Below are 19,026 nucleotides of genomic sequence, written 5' to 3'. Positions count from 1 at the left end.
TTCAATTTTTCTTTTTCCCTTTCATTCCGTCGTCGAGTTTGTCAATAATTATTATTTATCTTTTCTTTTCTTTTAAACAATAGTACAATATTTCAAAATTCTACACTCTGTTTAAACATTAGAATAGTAGTTTTTATACACATCTTAAGAAGCGTTTTACATTTCAATTTTCCTCTTCTGTTAACTCCTTATGTTGTAAGAATAGTTTTTAATGCTTTTAGTTTTTTTTTTCCTTCTCACAAAGGGAACCCAAAACACACGAAGAGACGAAATCGCCGGTTGTGAGAGGTTCGTAGTAATTAAACGTTCGCGATGCAGCCGAGACCGCAGCGCTGCGCGATAACTCATGCTGCTCGCTCATCGTTGTTTCCGCGAAATAACTTAATCACTTGATTTTTTACGCGACACCGTAACGCAACATCTGCTCAATCGTCGGTCCGGAGCGAGTCCAGCTGTCGAGAGGTAAAACATGCGTAAAAGTCGGAGAAAAATGATCTACCTATTATATCTATATATTAGTATTCTTTTTTTTTTCATTATTGTTAGATTATACGTTTATTCTCTCTTCTTCATACTGTTCTTCGGATGTCCATCTTTCTCATACGCAACGATATTTTTGGAAGGTGCTGATGAGTGTAGTAAACAAACGGTGCTCAATGTGCCCAAATATACGAGTGACTTGAGTGGTGATGTATTATAATCTTTCTCTCTCCCTCTCCCTCCCTTTCTCTCTCTCTCTCTCTCTCTCTTCCCCTCTCCTATTTCCTTCATTTCTTTATGTGTGTAGATTATAATTAATAGCGATAATTAAGAATGATAATAATGAGGACTGGATGCGTAATACTAAGGAGGCTCGTAAGCACTCCGCGCAGTTTAAGGAGTAGTTTAAAAAGATACAGAGTATGTTCCAGAAAGCGACCGATAGATACTCGTGGAATTCGTCAGGCGAGGGATTATCAGGAGATACATAGACCTTTTCCTTTTTTTATGTACTTGGCGTCGCGATATTACCGCGTCCCTTTTTTTCTATCCCTCCCCCCTCTTTCTCTCTCTCTCTCTCTCTCTCTTTCTTTGTTCCTGTTCTCTGTCTTGATCTCTTTTCCTCTCGCTTCTCGTGTCCCGCTACAAACACACGCTCAAAACTATATTCCGTACTTTTTTTTTTCTTCTGCCGGAGTACTCTCGTGGAGGTGTGTACTTTACAAAAGTATCGGTAATATAAATAATGAGAAGAGACAACTGACTGCTGAAAAGTTTGAATCTACTCACGGGCGTACATAAAATCACGCGTGTACACGAGTATAAATGAAAAAAACGGACAATGATAGATATAAACCTACTGCCTACGATCACAATACGTAGCGATGCAAAAGTCGGGTTACGAAGTGGGTCTGTGTGTGTATGTGTGTGTTTGCGGAGTATACACTTCGTAGAGCTTGAAATAGTTTCAATATTCGTAGCGTAATGATCTGTAGAAGCTGCAATCGAATCGAGGGTACCCTCGGGTTTCTCGTGTACTCGTTGGATAAAAACAGAAGAAACCTAATCTCTATGTCTGTGTGTCGACAGTGTGATCACCGTGTGTGTGCACCGGTTCTAAGTCGTTCTTCAGTTTACGTTAGTACTTTTCCATCAACCCTAATACCGTCGTCCGTAATCAATAAATATCAATAAAATATCTAACATCGTTATTATATTTTCAAGTAAATTACCACCCTTACTAGTCATATTACTTTTCATGTACAGATTAAAATTAATTATCATTATATTAACAATATTTATCCTCCAATAATAGTTATTAATTATCGGTAATTATAATATTAAGAAAAAAAAAAAAAAATCAAAATACCTAAAAAAATGGCAATTTCACGTGACCAGAACAAGTTTCCATTTTCTCTCGTTTTTCGTAACTTTTTACAACTCAGCATACGACGCACTTTGTACCAAACCAGGCCGATTAAAATCGCAGCACGACTGGCGTTCATTCGCGTGCTCAAATAATGCTTTTTTCACATGCCACATCGCTTCTCTCTCTCTCTCTCTCTCTCTCTCTCTCTCTCTCTCTCTCTCATTCCTTTATATTACCTCTTTAAATAATTTGCGTTCAATATTCTTCGTATAACGCATTTCTTATTATTATCAAACACTTCCGCGCACTGCAACCTACTATCTCTTACTCTAGGCCATTTTTTCATGAAAAGTGCACTTAACGGTGTCCATGGAGCACCAAAATTTAAGGGACTACCACCTCGGCAGAGATTGATTGATCGCGCTAAGATACGTAGTGGTCTCGAAGGGGCGCGTGCTTGCGCCGTTTGCGGTTGTTTGTGTGTATGTGTGTGTGTTAGTTCCGAATATAAAATATCATTTGCGATACGTACATCTAAATCTATCACCGGGTAGAAGCGTAGGTACATTAAAAGTAAGGCAAAACTGGACTTCACAGAAGGATATTGGTACGGAATATGTGATATATATGTATATGTATATTCGTAAAAATGTAAAATATATTCCTATAAAAAGCATCTCTAATATTTCCCACTATGGGAAAGTATCACAAACATTTGCCGAGGACGTCCCCGGAAACGTTTATCTCAAACAATGCGTAAACCTCGTCAGACAGGATGAACAAACTGACTTTGCGATAGAAGCTCATCCGAAATTATCGTTGAAACGTTTAGCGGCTCTGTTGAATACTAGACAAACAAAATATCGGATCTGCCTTGCAGATTTCGTCATTTAAACTTGTCCCGACGTTTAAAAACTCAGACGTTGATAAAGTCAATGATGATGATATTGGCAAGGTGGAAGCACAAATATATATATATATATACATATATATATATATATATATATATATATATACACACATATATATATATATATATATATATGTTTATATATACATATATATATATATACACAAAAAATATATATATATGTATATATATATATATATGTGTGTGTATATATATGCATATATGTATAAGTGCGATATCTAAAAAAAATATACAAAAAAAAGAAAATATCAAACTGGCGCTGTTCACCTTTGCACGGTTATACGGTTTGAAATTTTTTTTTTTTTTCTTTCGGACGAGGAGAGTCCGGATAATCCTCTCACATCGCGGTTGCTCGACAATTAATGAGACAAAAACCGTATCAATGTCTGCCAAAGTAGGTACACCTTCGAACAATGTCCTGCTATAGGAGACTGTTCTCCCTTGCCATTCTCTATCTCTCTCTCCTTAATGCCTACATTCCTAACTTAAGTTAAAACGAGTTTGCTGTACTTACATCAAAGACGATATATCTAGTCTAACAATTACATATTTTACAAAAACATTTGAAATCTGGCCCTACACAGCAGACGTGAAATGTCACGAAGTTAGTCATACACTGTACACTAAATTTAAAAATTTACACGAATCTCGTTTAAATATACAATTATATCGCGCATTAGATTCTCGTTCGCTCGACATTTGTACAATGCGCTCACACGTCATTTCTTCTTTTTTTTCCCGTGACACTCGAGAGAAACGCAACCGATCTCCCACGATCAGTCATGAACATCGAAAATCCGCTGTTTTCCTCGACGCGCCCTTCGCATGAGAGACAGCTTCCATTTATTTTTTCCTTCATTCTTTCTTTCTTTCTTTCTTTCTTTTTTAATCTGTTCCAACACGTTCGCCACGTATAGGGGGAAGAGTTTCTCAAATTCGATCGAACCCTCGACAAACCTCTGTCGACGTCATGTAACATGGATGATCAAAATCATACGAACCGATGAGCCGTCGTATTTAGTGTAAAGTGTAAGATAACTTGTACACTCTCTTAAGCCTCAATAGTAGATAATAGGTAGAGTCTAAAAGTCGTGCGAGAAAGCACAGGCGTGAATAAAGTAACACTTTCAAAAGTCTCAAAGCGCGTTAGTACACGCACGACTCGCCGGGTACGAAAGCGGGACATGCTCGAATCGTTTATTGCTATAAGGTATACGTGCCATACACGTGCAGGTATACCTTCCCCCTCTCCGCCCTTTTCCCATTTCGCCACTCTTGCTCTTCCTCCTGCTTTACCTATTAAATCAACTACACGAACGTAGCTGTCTAAAGTAACATCGTCGCGACCGCGCCGTGCTTCGCGTACTATACACTCTGGCCTTCTAATATTTAAAATGTATAATCTATGCTCTTTTATAGTAATAAAAAGCTGCAATCTCTGAAAATAGTTTGATGATGAGTAAATGAATAACGTTCAATAAAACGAATCCTATTCGAAAGCGCGCGCGCAATTATAGCACATATTTTATCTCTGTGTCGTCGATCGGCTGCTTAGGATAAGCTGTATATACGCAGTCTCAATTGAGGTATTTGCGACATCTGCGGGAACCGCAAGTACACGGGATCTTGATGTCCTCGAACGGGAATTTGTAGTCGTACGTTAATTCCTCCCCTTGAGTGATACGGCGGAGAGCGAAAATCAATATGTGTTTCTTACCAAGAATGTCCACCACTCGCGAGTAACAGTTTGGCTGTAACACAAACGCGTCAAACGTTATCACCGAGCGAGCGAGCGTCCTTATCGCTTTCTATCCATTTAATAAATTTCAAGTAAGAGGAAAGACATGTGAGATATGTAGAAAGAGGAAAGAGAGCATACCTCGCACGAGTGATTGATAAATCTAGCTGCATTCCCTTTCATAGTGGCGTCGACAACAAGATGATCGTCGATCTTAAACATGTAACAGCCAATGTTCTTGCTGTCGTAGTACTTTTCTCTCTTGTCGGTCAGAGACGATCGAATAACCTGGAGACGAGATGATTTCGATAGTAGTAGCAATAGTAATACAGAGATACCGCGTTAACAAGCAATACATCATCACGACATGGCAATTCTTCTCTATCGCTATCTCTCAAACGATCATTCGCGTCACTCACCTCGCCAGCATATTCAATGACCATTTCACCAGCCTCGATATCACGCAGGCAAAACAGACCTCGACCGTGTATGTGAGAGTGGTACACACCGACAGATTCTTTCGATGTTTCCTTAAGTATTCTGAAGCGCATCGCCATGGGCAAATTGGTGCTGGCAACTCGCCTGGAAGAGACGCATCTGACGTGATATTCACCAACAAGTACTCGCGGTGATTTTGGGACAGCCTGGCAAACTCGATACGCAGGTTTTACCTGGACTCCGCTTCGGATATGGCTATCATCTTGGGCTGTTGCCTGTGCCGCGACGCCAGCCAACTAAACATGTCGTGCACCTTCCTGTTTTTGAACGGTTCCGCCCGCACCGCTCCGTTGTCGCAAGCCGCCGGCAGCTCGTTCTCCATCTCGCCGGGTCTCGGCGGCGTCGGCGTGTGAAACTTGGGTTTGTACTTGGTGCATCGGTTCACGCTCGGCAGTTGCTCGACCAGATAAACGGTCGCGTTGTTCTCCAGGCCGAGGCCCTCCAGCAGCGGATTGTGAGGCAGCGGTGGCAGATTGTGCGCTTTGCGGGCGTTCTGCACCGCCTGGAACACCGTCTCCCAGACCTCGGCCATGGACGAGGCGGTGTGAGTGAAGCCGTCCTGAGATTTTATCTCATACATCAGCGTCGGCCCCCTCGAGCAGTTCTTCTGCATCTGCTGCTGCGGATTACTTCGCACCGGTCTGATGGACTTGGCCAAGATCCTGGGCTTCTTCACGGCAACCGGCGGCGCCTTCGCCTTCAGCATGTTCATGGACGCCTTGGCGTCCATCGCCGGCTTCACCTTGTCCTCGATTTTGTTCGCCTTGAGCGTGAACGTTTTGATCGGCAACAGTTGCAACGACGCGATCTGCGGCACCTGCTTCGACGGCAGTATCTCCACGGAGGTCACCTGCGGCGTCTTCTTATTCTGCGTCACGGCCTTCATGTTGCGCGTGATCTTGTACGAGCCGTCCTGCAGCTGCTTCTGCAGCACTATCTTCAACGATGTGTTCTGCAGTTTCTCCTTGTCGAGCTCCAGCTTGAGATTCTCTTTCACCTTCTCTATGGTCTCCGTGTTTAGCTTGATGCCGTCGCTGATGTTATTGTTGTTATTGTTGCTGCTGTTGTTATTGTTGTTATTGTTGAGCACAGGTTCAGGTTTCATCACCTCTTCGGCAATCTCTTCAATCTCCTTCTCCTTCTTCTTCGGCTCCGCAATCTCCGGCTCGGCCGGCTTGATCACCGGCTTCGTGGGTTCCTCGATCATCGCGATGTCGTCCTTCTGCACAGCCTTCGCCGGATCCTGCTTGGGCGTGACCGCCTGCATCGGCAGTACCCTGTTCATCGGCCGACTGGTGGGCATGCTGTTGCTCGTCGGCATCGATATCTTGTTCTGCGCGTTGGAATTGCTCACGATCACCGGATGACTGCTGACGTTGATGTTGTTCGTGCTGTTGCAGTTGGAAGTGGCCGCTGCGCCACCGCCGCCGACGCCGCGCCGCCGCCGCCGCCGCCGCTGCTGCAGCTCTTGGATACGCTATGGTTCATGTCATGATGTGGCTTACTGTTGATGACCAGGCTCCTCTGGGCGATACAATGATTCGGCAAGGGCGGTATCTTGGACGACAAGATGCTGGACTTGATCATGCTGGTATTCTCCGACACGTGCTTTGAGTCGAAGTACGGCCGCACGCTGTTGCTCATCGGTTGCTCCGCGCCAAACAACGGTTCGGTGATCTTCCAAGGCCCATGATTCATCTGCTGCGTGATCGAGTGCGCGACCGGACTGGGTCGCACGGCCACACGAGGGATCGTCGGCGGCATCACATGCGGCGGCAGCTTCGGCGACGTCGACGCCCTCGCGACCGCCGCCGTGATCGCCGCGCCGTTGTGCATATCGGAGGAGCACACGTCTGCCACTTGGATCGACATCACCGACTTCGCCACGACATTCTGACAAGGAGCCGCCGCTGGCGACACGACGTTGCACGCGATGGAGCCAAAGGTCGCTTGTTGTTCACCACCGGTTGCGGAGATGTTGATCTGCGGAGCTGTCGCAATCGGTTCCATCGGCACCAACGACGCTGCCGGCGGCACTGGTGGGGGTGCTGGTGGTGCTGGTAGCGGTACTGCTGCCACTGGCGCCGGTGGCGGATGTATCGGCGGTATCGACATCGGTACCGATGCCGTGGCTGATGCTGGTATCGACACTGCCGCCGATATCGTCGGTGTCGTCGCCGCTAACGGCGTTGGTACCGGCGTGGCTACCGCCGCTACTGCCGCCGCCGTCGGTGCTGGCGGAGGTGGTGGTGGCGGCGGCGGGGCCGGTTGGTTCACCACCACGTAACCGCTAGGCACCGCAGGTACATTGGGCACGCTGCTCACGCCTTGCATACTCGCCACGTTCGTAGGCACCCCGGCGATATTGGCAGGTACGCCTGGCACGCTCTGTACACTCGGCACGTTCGCCGGCACACCCGGCACGTTCTGTACAGCCTGCACCGCCGTGACAGTTGGCATTCCTGACACAGCCTGCACGTCCACGATCGGCTCCATCAGCTTGGACGCTTGGAACACCTGCGTGGTGGTCTGGTAGCTGCTGGCCAACACCTGCGGCACCGCTCCAGCCATGAACTGGCTGGACGACATGACGGTGTTGCTAACGATCGTCTCCAGGCCGTAGTACATGGGCTGGTTCGACACGAACATGCCGCCGGTCGGGTCGGTGAACATCTCCAGAGTGGGGGCGGAGCTCAGTAGCAACTGCTCCGACGATATGACGCCGCACTGGATCGCCGCGCCCGGTTGCTGCTGAATGATGGTGCCCAGCACTGTCGTCGGCTGCGTCTGCGCAATTTGCACGCTCGGCAGTATCGAGATGCCGCTGCCGTTCTGCAGCGCCAGCAGGTTGTCGGACGGCGTCTGTATGTAAGTGCCGGGCACCAGATGATTGGTGGCGATGAACTGAGGCTTAAAGCCGGACTCGTGCTGGCCGCCAATCGTCGTGATATACTGCACATTCTGACCAGACTGCTGTTGCAGCGTTTCCACGTACGCCGACACGATGCCGGGCGACGCCACCTGCTGGAGGATCACGGTTGGTCGCTGGGTCTGCTGCGCCAACTGGATCACCGGCGCGCCGCTCTGCACCGGCTGATACCTCGCGTGGGCGGCATTGTTGTGCGGCTGCACCACGTTCTTCACCACATGCGGCTTCACGCTCTTGGCACGAGGCTTGGCCGCCCGGGGACTCTTGGTTTTGGAGGGAGCGCGGTTCACCTGCAATAACGACGACGACGATGACGATAACGATGGGGAGGAGGAGGAGGAGGAGGAGGAAGAGGAGGAGGAGGAAGAGGAAGAGGAAGAGGAGGAGGAGGAGGAAGAAGAGGAGGAGGAGGACAAGGACGAAGACGAAGACGAAGACGACAAGGACGTCAACGGAGACGACTCATGCGCGGTCTGCACCCCCATGGACGAGAATGTGGGCGACATCTCCGGCGTAGGGACGGTTTGCGAGCTCGTGCTGTCCGGCGAGCTCATCGGCGTGTTCACCATATTGTTGTGCACCGGCGCGGCGACCGAGTCGCTGGAGACGGATGGCAGATCCGTGATCTCCGTGATCTGCACCGTGCTCTCCTGCGGTAATACTGCTGGGTTCGGCAGGGTGGTGGTCCTGCGCGTGTACTGCGTCTGCACGATCACGTCGTTGGACGCTAATACTGTCTGGTGAACGGTCTCCACGTGCGTGGCGTGAGCATGGATCTGCGGAGTGATGATCGCCTGGGCGATCGGCTCGATCTGGATGCTCGGGTGCGGCGATGCCACGGACGCTTCGATCGGCGAGGTCACTTGGATCTCCGTGTAGTCGGTCGACAGGGCGTGGCCCTGCGATGGCGAGAGCGTGATGAACTGCGGCGGCGAGCCGACCGAGCCGTTGCTCGGCGAGAACCTCGAGTCCGGCGACGACGCCAGCTTGTTGTCCATGGTCTCGGAGTCGCTGTCGCTGGTGATCATGATGTCGCAGTTGGCCAGGTGCCGGTTGTAGCTGTCCTGCGTGCGGTATGTGCAGCAGCATCGCTTGCAGGTGACCGGCCGGTCGATGTGCTGCTCGAACGGCGACGACTCGTAAGACTCGTGCGGCCGCGTCAGCCGATTATTGTCGCGCGTCACCGACAACGAGTGCTGCTGCTGCTGCATCGAGACGCCGACGCCGACGCCGCCGCTGCCGCCGCCGCCGCCACCGCCACCACCGCCGCACTCGTCGTCGCTCGAGATGTCGTCGGCGCCGTCCAGTTGCGGGATCTGCGGCAGGTTCAGCTTCAGGAGGCTCTTCTCCTTCAACGGGCTCGCTACCTTGTGCGGAGCGTATCTCGCGGACGCGTTCATCACGAGACTGCCGTTGCTCTTCGCCTTCGGCGGCTTGTTGCCGATGTTACCGTTGTTGGACATGTGCGACCTGACGAAGCTGAAGTAGCGTTTCTGCTGCAACAAGTTGCAGGAGCGCTGCTGCAGCAGGTAGAGGTCTTTCTCGTTCGCGACCAGCTCGCTCGCGTCGGACGAGTGCTCGTCGTTGATACCGTCCAATTGCGGGATCGACAGCGACTCCTCGGACGCGTGCAGGCCCGCCGCGCTCTTCTCCTCGGCGTTGTACTCCGGCGAGCTGCATTCGCTCGCGCTGTTCGCGTCCGCCGGACCGTCCACCTGCAAGATGCGCGGCTGCTGCTGCCTCGGGTGCCAGAACAGCCTCTTGTGCTCCTTCGTTTCGTCGCGAGCTGGCAACATGCGGCGATTCAGCGCGCCCGGGTCCTCGATGCAGTACTTGAGCTCGCGCATCGAATCCGAGAGTATGTTGGGAGTGCTTCCTCTGCCTACGGTGACCATGATGCTCTCCGGGATCCTCAGCTCGTGGAACATGGACGTGCGCTCGTTCTGCGCGTCCAGAACGATCAGGCCGGCCTCGTTGGACTTGGTACTGGAGGGATTGCGCGGTAGCTTCCGTCTCTTGATGCCGGCGCCGTAGGTGTTGTCCAGCTTGCAGCTCCAGGTAAGGCTGCAGGAGCGCTGGTGGTGACGCTGGTGGCCGCCGACGATCAGCGGATTGTTCGACATTACCTCGGACTTGGAGCGCTTGAGCTCCCTGCCGCCGCGCTTTTGGCTCTTCGAATTGAACAAGTCATCCATGAGATCCTGCATCGCGGTCTTCGCCTCCAGCCGCACCCACAGGTCGTTGTGCGTGCCGAGTTCCAGCAAGGACGAGTCCATCTTCGAGATCTTGCTGTCCGGCGGTTTGATCGTCTCCTCAACCTCCGACGGCAACATGTCGTCCTTGAAGAGGTCCGCGGTGAAGGAGCCGTCGTTCTTCAAGTCCATGGCTAAAAAATCCTCGTACGACATTTTCGGGAAGATGTCCTGCATGGAGATGCCGTCCAACAGGTCGTGCGGCAGATCCTCGAATATGGCCTCCTTCAGCTCCGGCGGCAGGATGTCCGTGTTATTCTGCTCCGCCAGATTCTCGTCGACCTCTTTATTGCACACGATGTCGATCAGCGTATCCAGAGTCTGCTTCACCGCCAGAAACTCGACCTTCTGCGCGTCCGTCGGCGCCGTCTCCTCCTTCGCTTGCTCCTTCGTATGGTCGATGGTGATGTTGTTCTCCATGTCGGACGAGACGTCCGGCATGTGTACCTGCACGTACGTTCTGATGTAATAGCGCACGATCTTGTAAGGGTTCACCGTCGACCAGTAGAGCCTGGAGCACTTGTAGTCGCACGGTATTATCCTCTCGGCCGTGTCGGAGAATTCAGGCACGATCCCGCCCAAGCAGTCGACCATCAGCGAGCCTATCATCACCTTCACCTTGTTCGGCTCCGCATGCTTCTTCTTCTTACGGTCCAGTTCCACGTAGACCGACCGCTTCAGGCTGAACTCGTTCTCGCTCTGCAGCGGCTTGTGCCCGTAATGGTTGGCGTGCACCGCGCAAAACACCGTCTTGTCGTCGTTGAAGTCGAGCCCGATGTTTCTCGCGCACGGAAAGTGAAAGGTATTGCTGCAGTTTTTGGCGCAGCAGCCGACGCTCGCGCCCTTCTTGCCGCATTCGGTGCAGCGGATCAGCCGGCCGCGCGAGATGGCACTATGAACGTTCTGCAGCGACCCGTCGATCTCCTCGAACACCTCGTTGGACCACAACGCGCAATTCGCATGCACCCACTCGTTCTGTCCGCAGTACAGCAGCCTGCCCTCCTTCGTCTCCTGGCCGTCGCCCAAGCCTTTGCACAAGCAACACGATCTGCTGTCCTCGACGTGGATGTTGTAGAGATTCGCCGTTTTCGCGGCGATCGCCTTCGGCGCCTTCATCAGCTCCTCCTTCCACGCCTCCAGGATGGGGTCGTCGAATTTGGTCGTCGAAGCGGTGTCCTTGCTCGAGTTCTTCACGGACGATGGCACGTCGAGCTCGTCGTCGCTGCTCTTGAAGTTCTTCGGAGTGAACCAGGGAAAGACCTCTTGCAGGATGTCGTGGTAGGTCTCCGTTAGACCCTTGGCGCCGGCGCGACTGATCACGTGCTCCATGTCACAGTGGAACTGCGACAGCGACTTGTACTCGTTGCCGTTCACCTTGCGCTTCACGGACATCAACGTGGGCGAAGGCCTCGCGATAATCTGCTGTTCCGAACAGTGGCACTCTGTCGCGTCGCCCAACGCAGTCAACGACTCCTGACTCGTCCAGTCCCTTCTCTCGTTGTTCTCCTGCGAGTCCTTCGGGATACAGTTCTTCACCCGGACCGAGCACTCTCTCAGATGGAACTTCTGCCGCAGCCGTCGCAGGCCTTTCCTCACAGGACCGTCCGTCGACTGTTCCTCCGAGTCGAGTTTACCAATACCGTCTTTGCAGCTACCCGAGCTAGTGTCGGTATCGGCGGACTTGTCGCCGTTCGACTCCTCTGGATCCTCGTTCTCCCCTCTCGTGCAGCTCGTCTCGCTCTTGTCCTCGGGGAACTCGAGTTTCCTCACGCTCGAGACCGGTCTGCAGAGACACTCCTTCCGCGGACTCCACTTGAGAGCCGTGCACACCTTGCGGTTCTTACTCAGGGCCTTGATGACACCGATCAAACCCGCTTTCAGTTCCGCCTCTATAGCGTTCCTCCACACGGAGTTCGAGTTGGAGGAGCACTGACTGCACGTGAACTCGATCGAGTCGGGCAGGTAGCTGAGTATCTGGTAACGCTCGTCGGAGAGGCCTTCGCAACGGGCGTGTACCCAGCAGGAACACTCGCTACACTCCATCATCTGAAAGAACACACGCGGTGGTAACGCGCGGGCACACCATCCGACGCCTGGCGGCGGGGAAGGGGACGACGAAGAGTGCGAGCGAGATCTCTGCAAGTTAGGCAAAGCGCGCGCGCGCGCGCGCGCACACACGCGTACTCACCTTCGTGTCGAAATCGTTTTCGTTGTAACACCTCTGACACAAAGGACAATAGTTTCCTTGTTGCCTTAACTTAAAGCACATGGAGCACAGAGGTAAATTGCCCACGTGGACGTTGACGCCTTCGCTACCGCAGCTCTTACATTTAATGCAGCTCTGACAAACATACGGCCGATCGGGACTGTACAGTCTCGAGCTGACGCCGGACTTCGACAAACACGAATGATGAAACGACTGACGACAACGGATGCAGGACAATTTCGGACCGGATCTGAGATGGCAGGATTGACATATCGTACACCGGGGACAACACCAGTTGGGCTGGGCGCAAGCGTTCCATTCACTGGGTTCCAAACAGAAGGCGTGGTATGGCTCGCAACAGCACTGACAGTGGATCAACTGTAAAGAACGATCGTTATGTTTGACAATTCTCGACTTCGATATCGCGCACGAGAGGTGGTGAGACTTGTTACTGCGAGATACGCACACTCGAGGATTTTCCGATTCTCGGATTCGGATCGAATGTTCTACACTCTACACTCACCGGTTCTTTACCGGCGCTTCCACACAGAAAACAAATGGCAGGTATGTGAAACAGCTCCGAGCCGATAAGAGCGAAACCCTTCGTCCCGACTTCCGAAGGATCGTACTGCTCCCAGAAGTCTATGGAGACTGTGTACAGGGTGTCTGCGGTTGCCTTGGATATCTGCGATAAGACATATCGATTAGTGAAAGTTTTGAACGCATCGAGTGCGCACACAACGTGGCACTTTGTGTGTGTGTGTGTGTGTTTGACCGTTTTCGAGAAAAGGTCTTACTACTGGAAAGTGCTGCGACGTTGACACGTTCTGTTGCGGCTTTCCTCTCCTCGGGTGAGACTGTTGCGTCACGTTGACATTGGGATTTAAAGTGCCATCTTCAGCCTGCTTCTGCGTCTCTTTCTCCTTCACGACGTCGTCTTTCTTCTCCGCTTTTTCGAGTTCCTTCGCCGTCTTTGGAATGTTCTTGCCGTGTTCGTTGTCTTCTTTCGCGTCTGCGGCGGGAAAGGTGGCGATAGGCTGGCCGAGAGCGACGCTAGCGCTCCGGCAAACGTGCTTGACCCTCGGCCCCTTCAACTCGAGCCTCTGTCGAAGAGGCTGCGGACACTGTTGATTTCCAACGGACGAGGTGAGCGCGGGACTTTTCATTTTCTTTCTCACTTTGATCCTATTGTTTTTCCTCCGCTTCTTGTTGGGCGATATGCTGATTGACGAGTCGACTGCAACAGAACGATTCGTCGTGTAATTGGAGAGTAAAAAAAAGAAACGCTATCGCAAAGAAGAGCATTCGAGATGCGAATCGACATTGCGTCTTACACTTGCCTATCTTTGTATAGAGGAAACCTCCGGTACCCTGATAACTCGTCTTTTGTCCTATTTCGAAGTTTTTCCAGCTCGTGGCGGACTTGAACAGATTCCTCTCGGAGCTATCTTCCGCGGGCCAGCTGAGTTTGGACGAGCCCAATTTTTGACAGTCTTCATCTTGACCGAGCGCCAAGGAGATACTCAAGGGATCTCTCATTATCGGCGGTAACAACGAATTTAAACCTGTCCTCAGGGCAGATGGAATGTTGTAACATTTCAAGCACATCTTCAACCAACAGGCCGGACACCTGGCCTTGTAAACGCATCTCATGAGGTTCCATTGCTGACTCCTCACGACAGGCGGAACCAAGCACAGACCGTCGCCTTTATGACACTGGAGAATGGGAAGAACTTTGTTGGAGGATTTGGCGCAAGCTTGACGTTTGATCATCTTGCTTATAAACTTGCGGCAGGACTCGCAACTGTGAATGCCGAACTTGCGCGCCTGTTTGACGAATCGATAAAACCGGACTGCGCCGCAAACGCCGCATTTTATAGTTCCTGTTAACCCTGGAATTTTTAAAGATTCATCATGAGACGGGAAATGTTGTGCACGTATGTGTGTGTGTGTGTGTGTGTGTGTGCGTGTTCAATTGATGTCGAATTATGAGTTTAAGTAAATACAAATGCAAGTGCAAGGGATGAGGAATACAAATGTACCACCTAGATTAGTACTTCCTCCCATGGTATTATTACTAGCGCTCGTCGTTGAAAATGGTCCTTCGGTTCCGGTTAAGCACTTATTATCCAACTTTAATCTCGCTTTCCTCAGAATAACTTTTCCACCGTTCAGTTTCATCCCGCTGAATTCGGACTGCTCATCTTCCGTATGATTGCCGTGTTCGCTCTCGCTCTCGGACAGATTGCTCTCCGTCTCGAAATTGTCCAATGTACTAACCACAGTCTTGTTACCATTTTCAGGCTGATCGTCAGCTTTCGCACAGCCATCTTCCGGTAATCCTGCACCACCTTCGGAGCTCGCCTGATTACTCACATCGGTCGCTATCTCACTTTGGGTTCCTGATCTCGTCTGAACCCTGGAAGACTCGAAGTTTGGAACATTGGAATCGGGAAGAACTTTTGTAGGAATAGAAATCTGCTTCTGATTTCTGGGAACTGTTGATTTCGCATTTTGTGCCGCTCTGCTCGGATTCGGCGAGCACTCCTGATTGTTACTGGAATTGTCGGGTGTGTCGTTTGATACTTTATTCTTACACGATATACTATGAGATTTCTTTACTTCTCTATGAGTGACTTTTGATATTTGTGCGTTTTGTACAGAACTCGCTAATTTCTCTGTGCCTTTCACTTGCTGGACTGTCGCAACCTCGACGTTAGAATCTACACTATGAACCACTTTTTTTGGCTTGCTCCGTGTCTCTTTGTCCTTCACTTTTGTACACTTGCTAGCCTCGTCCCCCTTCAATTTTGATTCCTGATTGCAGAGTTTGTCCGAATTTAACTTGACCTTCTTCACGTGTACACCGATCTCGTTTTCACTGTGCTCTGTACCAGAAACTTCCTCCAATTCCTCGATGAATCTTTTATTCGGCTTTATCACCCTCGACGAGTGCACGCTGCGAACGGGTAAAACAAACTTTCTCACTGTGCTGGCCTTCTCTCCAGGTTGCACCACCAAATTGCGCGCATTACTCCCATTAGATTTCGCCCTTTGCAGCAATCTCTTTGCGGTACTGTTACGCAACTGCCTAGTTCGTTGATGCTGATCCAAAATGTTGTTCACTGACTTTAGCACTGGACTCTTCAAGTAATTGGAAAATTTGATATTCTTGCAATTTTTACGATTCTTAGCTTTGTGTACATTCGGAGACTGTTTGTTAGTCAAGGGTACAGTTGTATCTTTAGTGTCTTCCACCGGTTGTGAATTTCCATCGGTAAGCTTCTCTGTGCTGTTCTTGATGTCTGAGGGAGAATTTTTAGCATCAGTGGTATCCTTCTTCGTGCTTGACTGTGGTGCAAGATTTCTGACTGTGGCTGAGGGTAATTTCTTGGTGCTTTCCTCTGCATTGTGTTGCTGTGTTTTTATATAAGACGCAGAAAGATTAGCTTCTTTAGTGCTAAATCCATGGAACGGTGGATGTTCCTGAGGGCAAAACAAGTACGTTAACATCAGACATGGCAAACTGCTTGACAACTATTACTAAGTATCTATTACCTGCATTTATTCATATTACAACTGTCACATCGTAGTTACTACTTATCATACTACACAATAAACAGTAAACAAACAAGTGGCTCATGAATTATGTCGGATTTCCCTACGTGACAACTTGTTCCCTGTAAACTCTCGCTTGCCCAAACTTGGCAGTTCTGTATTTATTAGCTACTGAAGAACTGCGGAGCAAGAATTTACAGAGACATACCTCACTGACAGCATTCGGCAACAAAATGTCTAGAGTGGCAAACGGCTCCAAACAAATGGCCACAAATGACACGACTTCTGTACAGCGTCGTACAGAAATGAAGGTAGTTCTCATTCGAGAGGCAAAGCATCCTCGCGGCGAGCGAGCGCGCGAGTCGTACACCTGCCATTCCGCGGCCGCGACGGTCCCGCCGTTAGGTTAACCCGCACGATACATGGCTCCGGAGCTGTTGAGCTCGCGCACATCGTGACTCCGGGTGCACCGTATGCGTCCTCAGTGGGACAACACGCGGCAGCGGGTCGCCGCGGCGAGTCGCAAGTTGCGTTGCGCCGCGTCGCACGATGACGCGAGACGCCTCGTCGGCAACGGCGACAGCGACAGCGACAACGACGGCTCCGTCGACGTCGACGTCGACGTCGACGTCGACGGCGACGGCAACGACAACGGCGATCGCAGCGTAGTAACAACGCTGGCGGGCGACGACGACAGCGGCCGCTCCGACGCGGCGATTTTTTCCCTCACCTTCTCGTTGTCACCGAATGTTTCGTTGAACAGGGAAAGTCCGTAGTAGATGTTCTCGGCGACGGTTACCGGATCGTTCTGCGCTACCTCGGGCTGGCCGAGCACCTTGATCCGTTTCCTGGTGGCCGTCTTCGGCGGCTTCCCGGGAAACTTGGACCTTCCCATGTTCACTGTTCTCAACGGCCGACCTCAACCTCGCAGCGAAATTCCGCTTCCATTTTACTCGCGATTTGTGCCCACGGCCGAGAGGCGCACCGACTCTCTCGCGTACACTATACACCGACGTACGCTCTCCGATGCACACGTACGCGCGCGCGCACACACAAGCACGCAGTGTTGGTCGCTCTCGGGCTGCCGCCTGCTCGGCCGTCGTCGGCCATCCTCGCCGGTGCTCGGCCGACGGCCGCGAAATACGCGCGTACTTCTCAAACAGAGAGAGCCTGGTCTACCAAGGCGGGCTACGCCGTGCCACGCTCGTGCATGTCGCGCGATAGGACGCGCGGCCTTCGCCGCGCGCGAGACGCCTTTTCGTCCGCTGAAAAATCCGCACGTCGGACGCGCAGCCGGCACGATCGCGCGCGCGAGGATCGTGCTCGTGCTCGAGAGAGACAGAGACGGGGAGAGAGAGAGAGAGAGAGAGAGAGAGAGGGAGGAGAGAGAGAGAGAGAGAGAGGGAGGGAGGGAGAGATAGAGAAAGAGGGGAACAGCGGCATTCGAGACGGAGAAGACGCGCGAAAACGCTCCTCCATGTTCGACAAGTGGTGATAATGGAAATACGGTATGAAGGATATTTTTCTCTTTGTAGAACATTGTAGCGACAGCGCGAGCACTCGTCGTTGTCGCCTGCGAAGCGACGTTCTCGAAAGCCGACGTCGTCGAGATCTCGAGATCGCGGTCGATATCATTGCGAAAGGTTAACATTCATCGCTGCCATTTCGGTGCATTGGAACACGATCGAGGTCCTTTTTGTTTTGCCCCATGTCGGACGGTGGAGACAGGGCTCTCGATAATGGCCGATAAAGATCTCGCGTGTTGATATCGGTGGCCGGAAAAAAACAGCAAGGGTCGTACACAAGTAACGAGCCCGATTCGGACGCTAGGTGTCACGTGACTCGCCACGGAGCGCCGCGTCCAGTTTGAACGCGGCATAACGCGCATTTAACGTTCCGCGCACATGTTAACGCTTTTTTTACGGAGCGAATGTTTTATTCATGAATGATTATCCGCGCACAACTTGCCGGGCTGGCTATCGATTTTGATTTCCCGCCCTAATCTGATCGGTCGGCAGCGACGGCGCGAGGACGCGACGGTGAAAAATAGAAATATTAAGGCGATCTCTCGCGTTCTACCGTAATTTGCGTGTCGAGCGGCTTGAAATTAGCTGCCCGCTCCAAAAAATCCCCGCTCTCTCGCTGCAAAAATATCAAAATATGCGCCCCTTTGCATTCTCTCTCTCTCTCTCTCTCTCTCTCTCTCTCTCTCTCTCTCTCTCTCTCTCTCTGTCTGCCTATCTCTTTCTCTCTCCTCTCCATCTCTCTCTCTCTCTCTCTCTCTCTCTCTCCCCCTCCCTCCCTCCCTCCCTCCCTTTCTCCCGCTCGCCTCCTCTTCTTTTCATTTTTCCTTTCGCGTGTGCAATCGCGAGAATAAATTTCTCACACGCGCGCAAACCTTGTTTCACGCGACGCTCGGCGACCGCTTTGGCCAATTACGTGCTTTATGCGTACTTTACGAAGTTACCCTCGTACACACATCGTTAACTCGTACGTACTTTGTTAAGAATCCATTGTTCATAACGTCGAGGCAATAATCCGCCATAAACGCGCGTGCGCTCACGCGGGAACACGAAGAAGGATGGAAACGTCGTCGTATCGCGCAGCGCGCGCGGCCGTCGCTATATCCATTTATTTACGTAGCCGGGTACACGTTGGCGCGTATCTATTTACTTATCTATATTTCATCGCGCTTTACTTCAACTCCGTCGGAATGAAGCCGGTATACTCTTACAAGCCCGGCGGCCGTTACGGAAGATTTACTTGTAATTCGTTTACTCCTTAGCGCGTTCCCAGCTTGCGCCGGTCGCCGCGCGGCGTGTTGTCGGTTCATTATTTCTGCCGAAGCTACCGCTCGAGCGCGAGCGCACGCGGGAATGAGGATCATTTCAGCGGCGCTTTAATTGCTTCCGGTATTCCATCGAACGTACGTTTACTCAAACAGTAATTAAGATCCGCCGTATAACGTCGTCGTTGCCGCGGCTCGCGGAAGAAAGGCGAGGCGCTGTGAAAGAGGCCGGGTTCGCGCTCGCGCTCGCGCTCCCGCTCGCGCACGCACTGTCGAT

General features: G+C 51.3%; 1 protein-coding gene across 3 annotated transcripts; it reads right to left on the bottom strand.

The window, feature by feature from the left end:
* Positions 1–3,070: 3,070 nt before the first annotated feature.
* trx (histone lysine N-methyltransferase trithorax) lies at positions 3,071–17,111 on the bottom strand. Of its 3 annotated transcripts, XM_025301946.1 has the most exons (11): positions 16,692–17,108; positions 14,449–15,889; positions 13,744–14,295; positions 13,201–13,640; positions 12,927–13,088; positions 12,386–12,781; positions 6,480–12,243; positions 5,190–6,429; positions 4,938–5,100; positions 4,660–4,806; positions 3,071–4,531 (listed from the first exon to the last, which is right to left on the bottom strand). In XM_025301946.1, exons 1-11 carry the CDS (start codon positions 16,854–16,856, stop codon positions 4,358–4,360), a joined length of 10,644 nt encoding a protein of 3,547 aa, XP_025157731.1. In that variant the 5' UTR covers positions 16,857–17,108; the 3' UTR covers positions 3,071–4,357. The 3 variants fall into 3 exon arrangements, with proteins under 3 accessions (XP_025157731.1, XP_025157730.1, XP_025157729.1); XM_025301945.1 differs by lacking the exons at positions 3,071–4,531; positions 4,660–4,806; positions 4,938–5,100 and having other exon boundaries at positions 6,204–12,243; positions 16,761–17,111; XM_025301944.1 differs by lacking the exons at positions 3,071–4,531; positions 4,660–4,806; positions 4,938–5,100; positions 16,692–17,108 and adding an exon at positions 16,170–16,547 and having other exon boundaries at positions 6,204–12,243.
* Between the last annotated feature and the right edge of the window lie 1,915 nt (positions 17,112–19,026).

The sequence above is a fragment of the Harpegnathos saltator genome, unplaced genomic scaffold (genome assembly GCF_003227715.2).
Source record: "Harpegnathos saltator strain DR-91 unplaced genomic scaffold, Hsal_v8.6 scaffold460, whole genome shotgun sequence".
Taxonomy (NCBI): domain Eukaryota; kingdom Metazoa; phylum Arthropoda; class Insecta; order Hymenoptera; family Formicidae; genus Harpegnathos; species Harpegnathos saltator.
The sequence above is the reverse complement of the archived record's forward strand: the minus strand, read 5'-3'. Positions and strand labels throughout refer to the sequence as shown.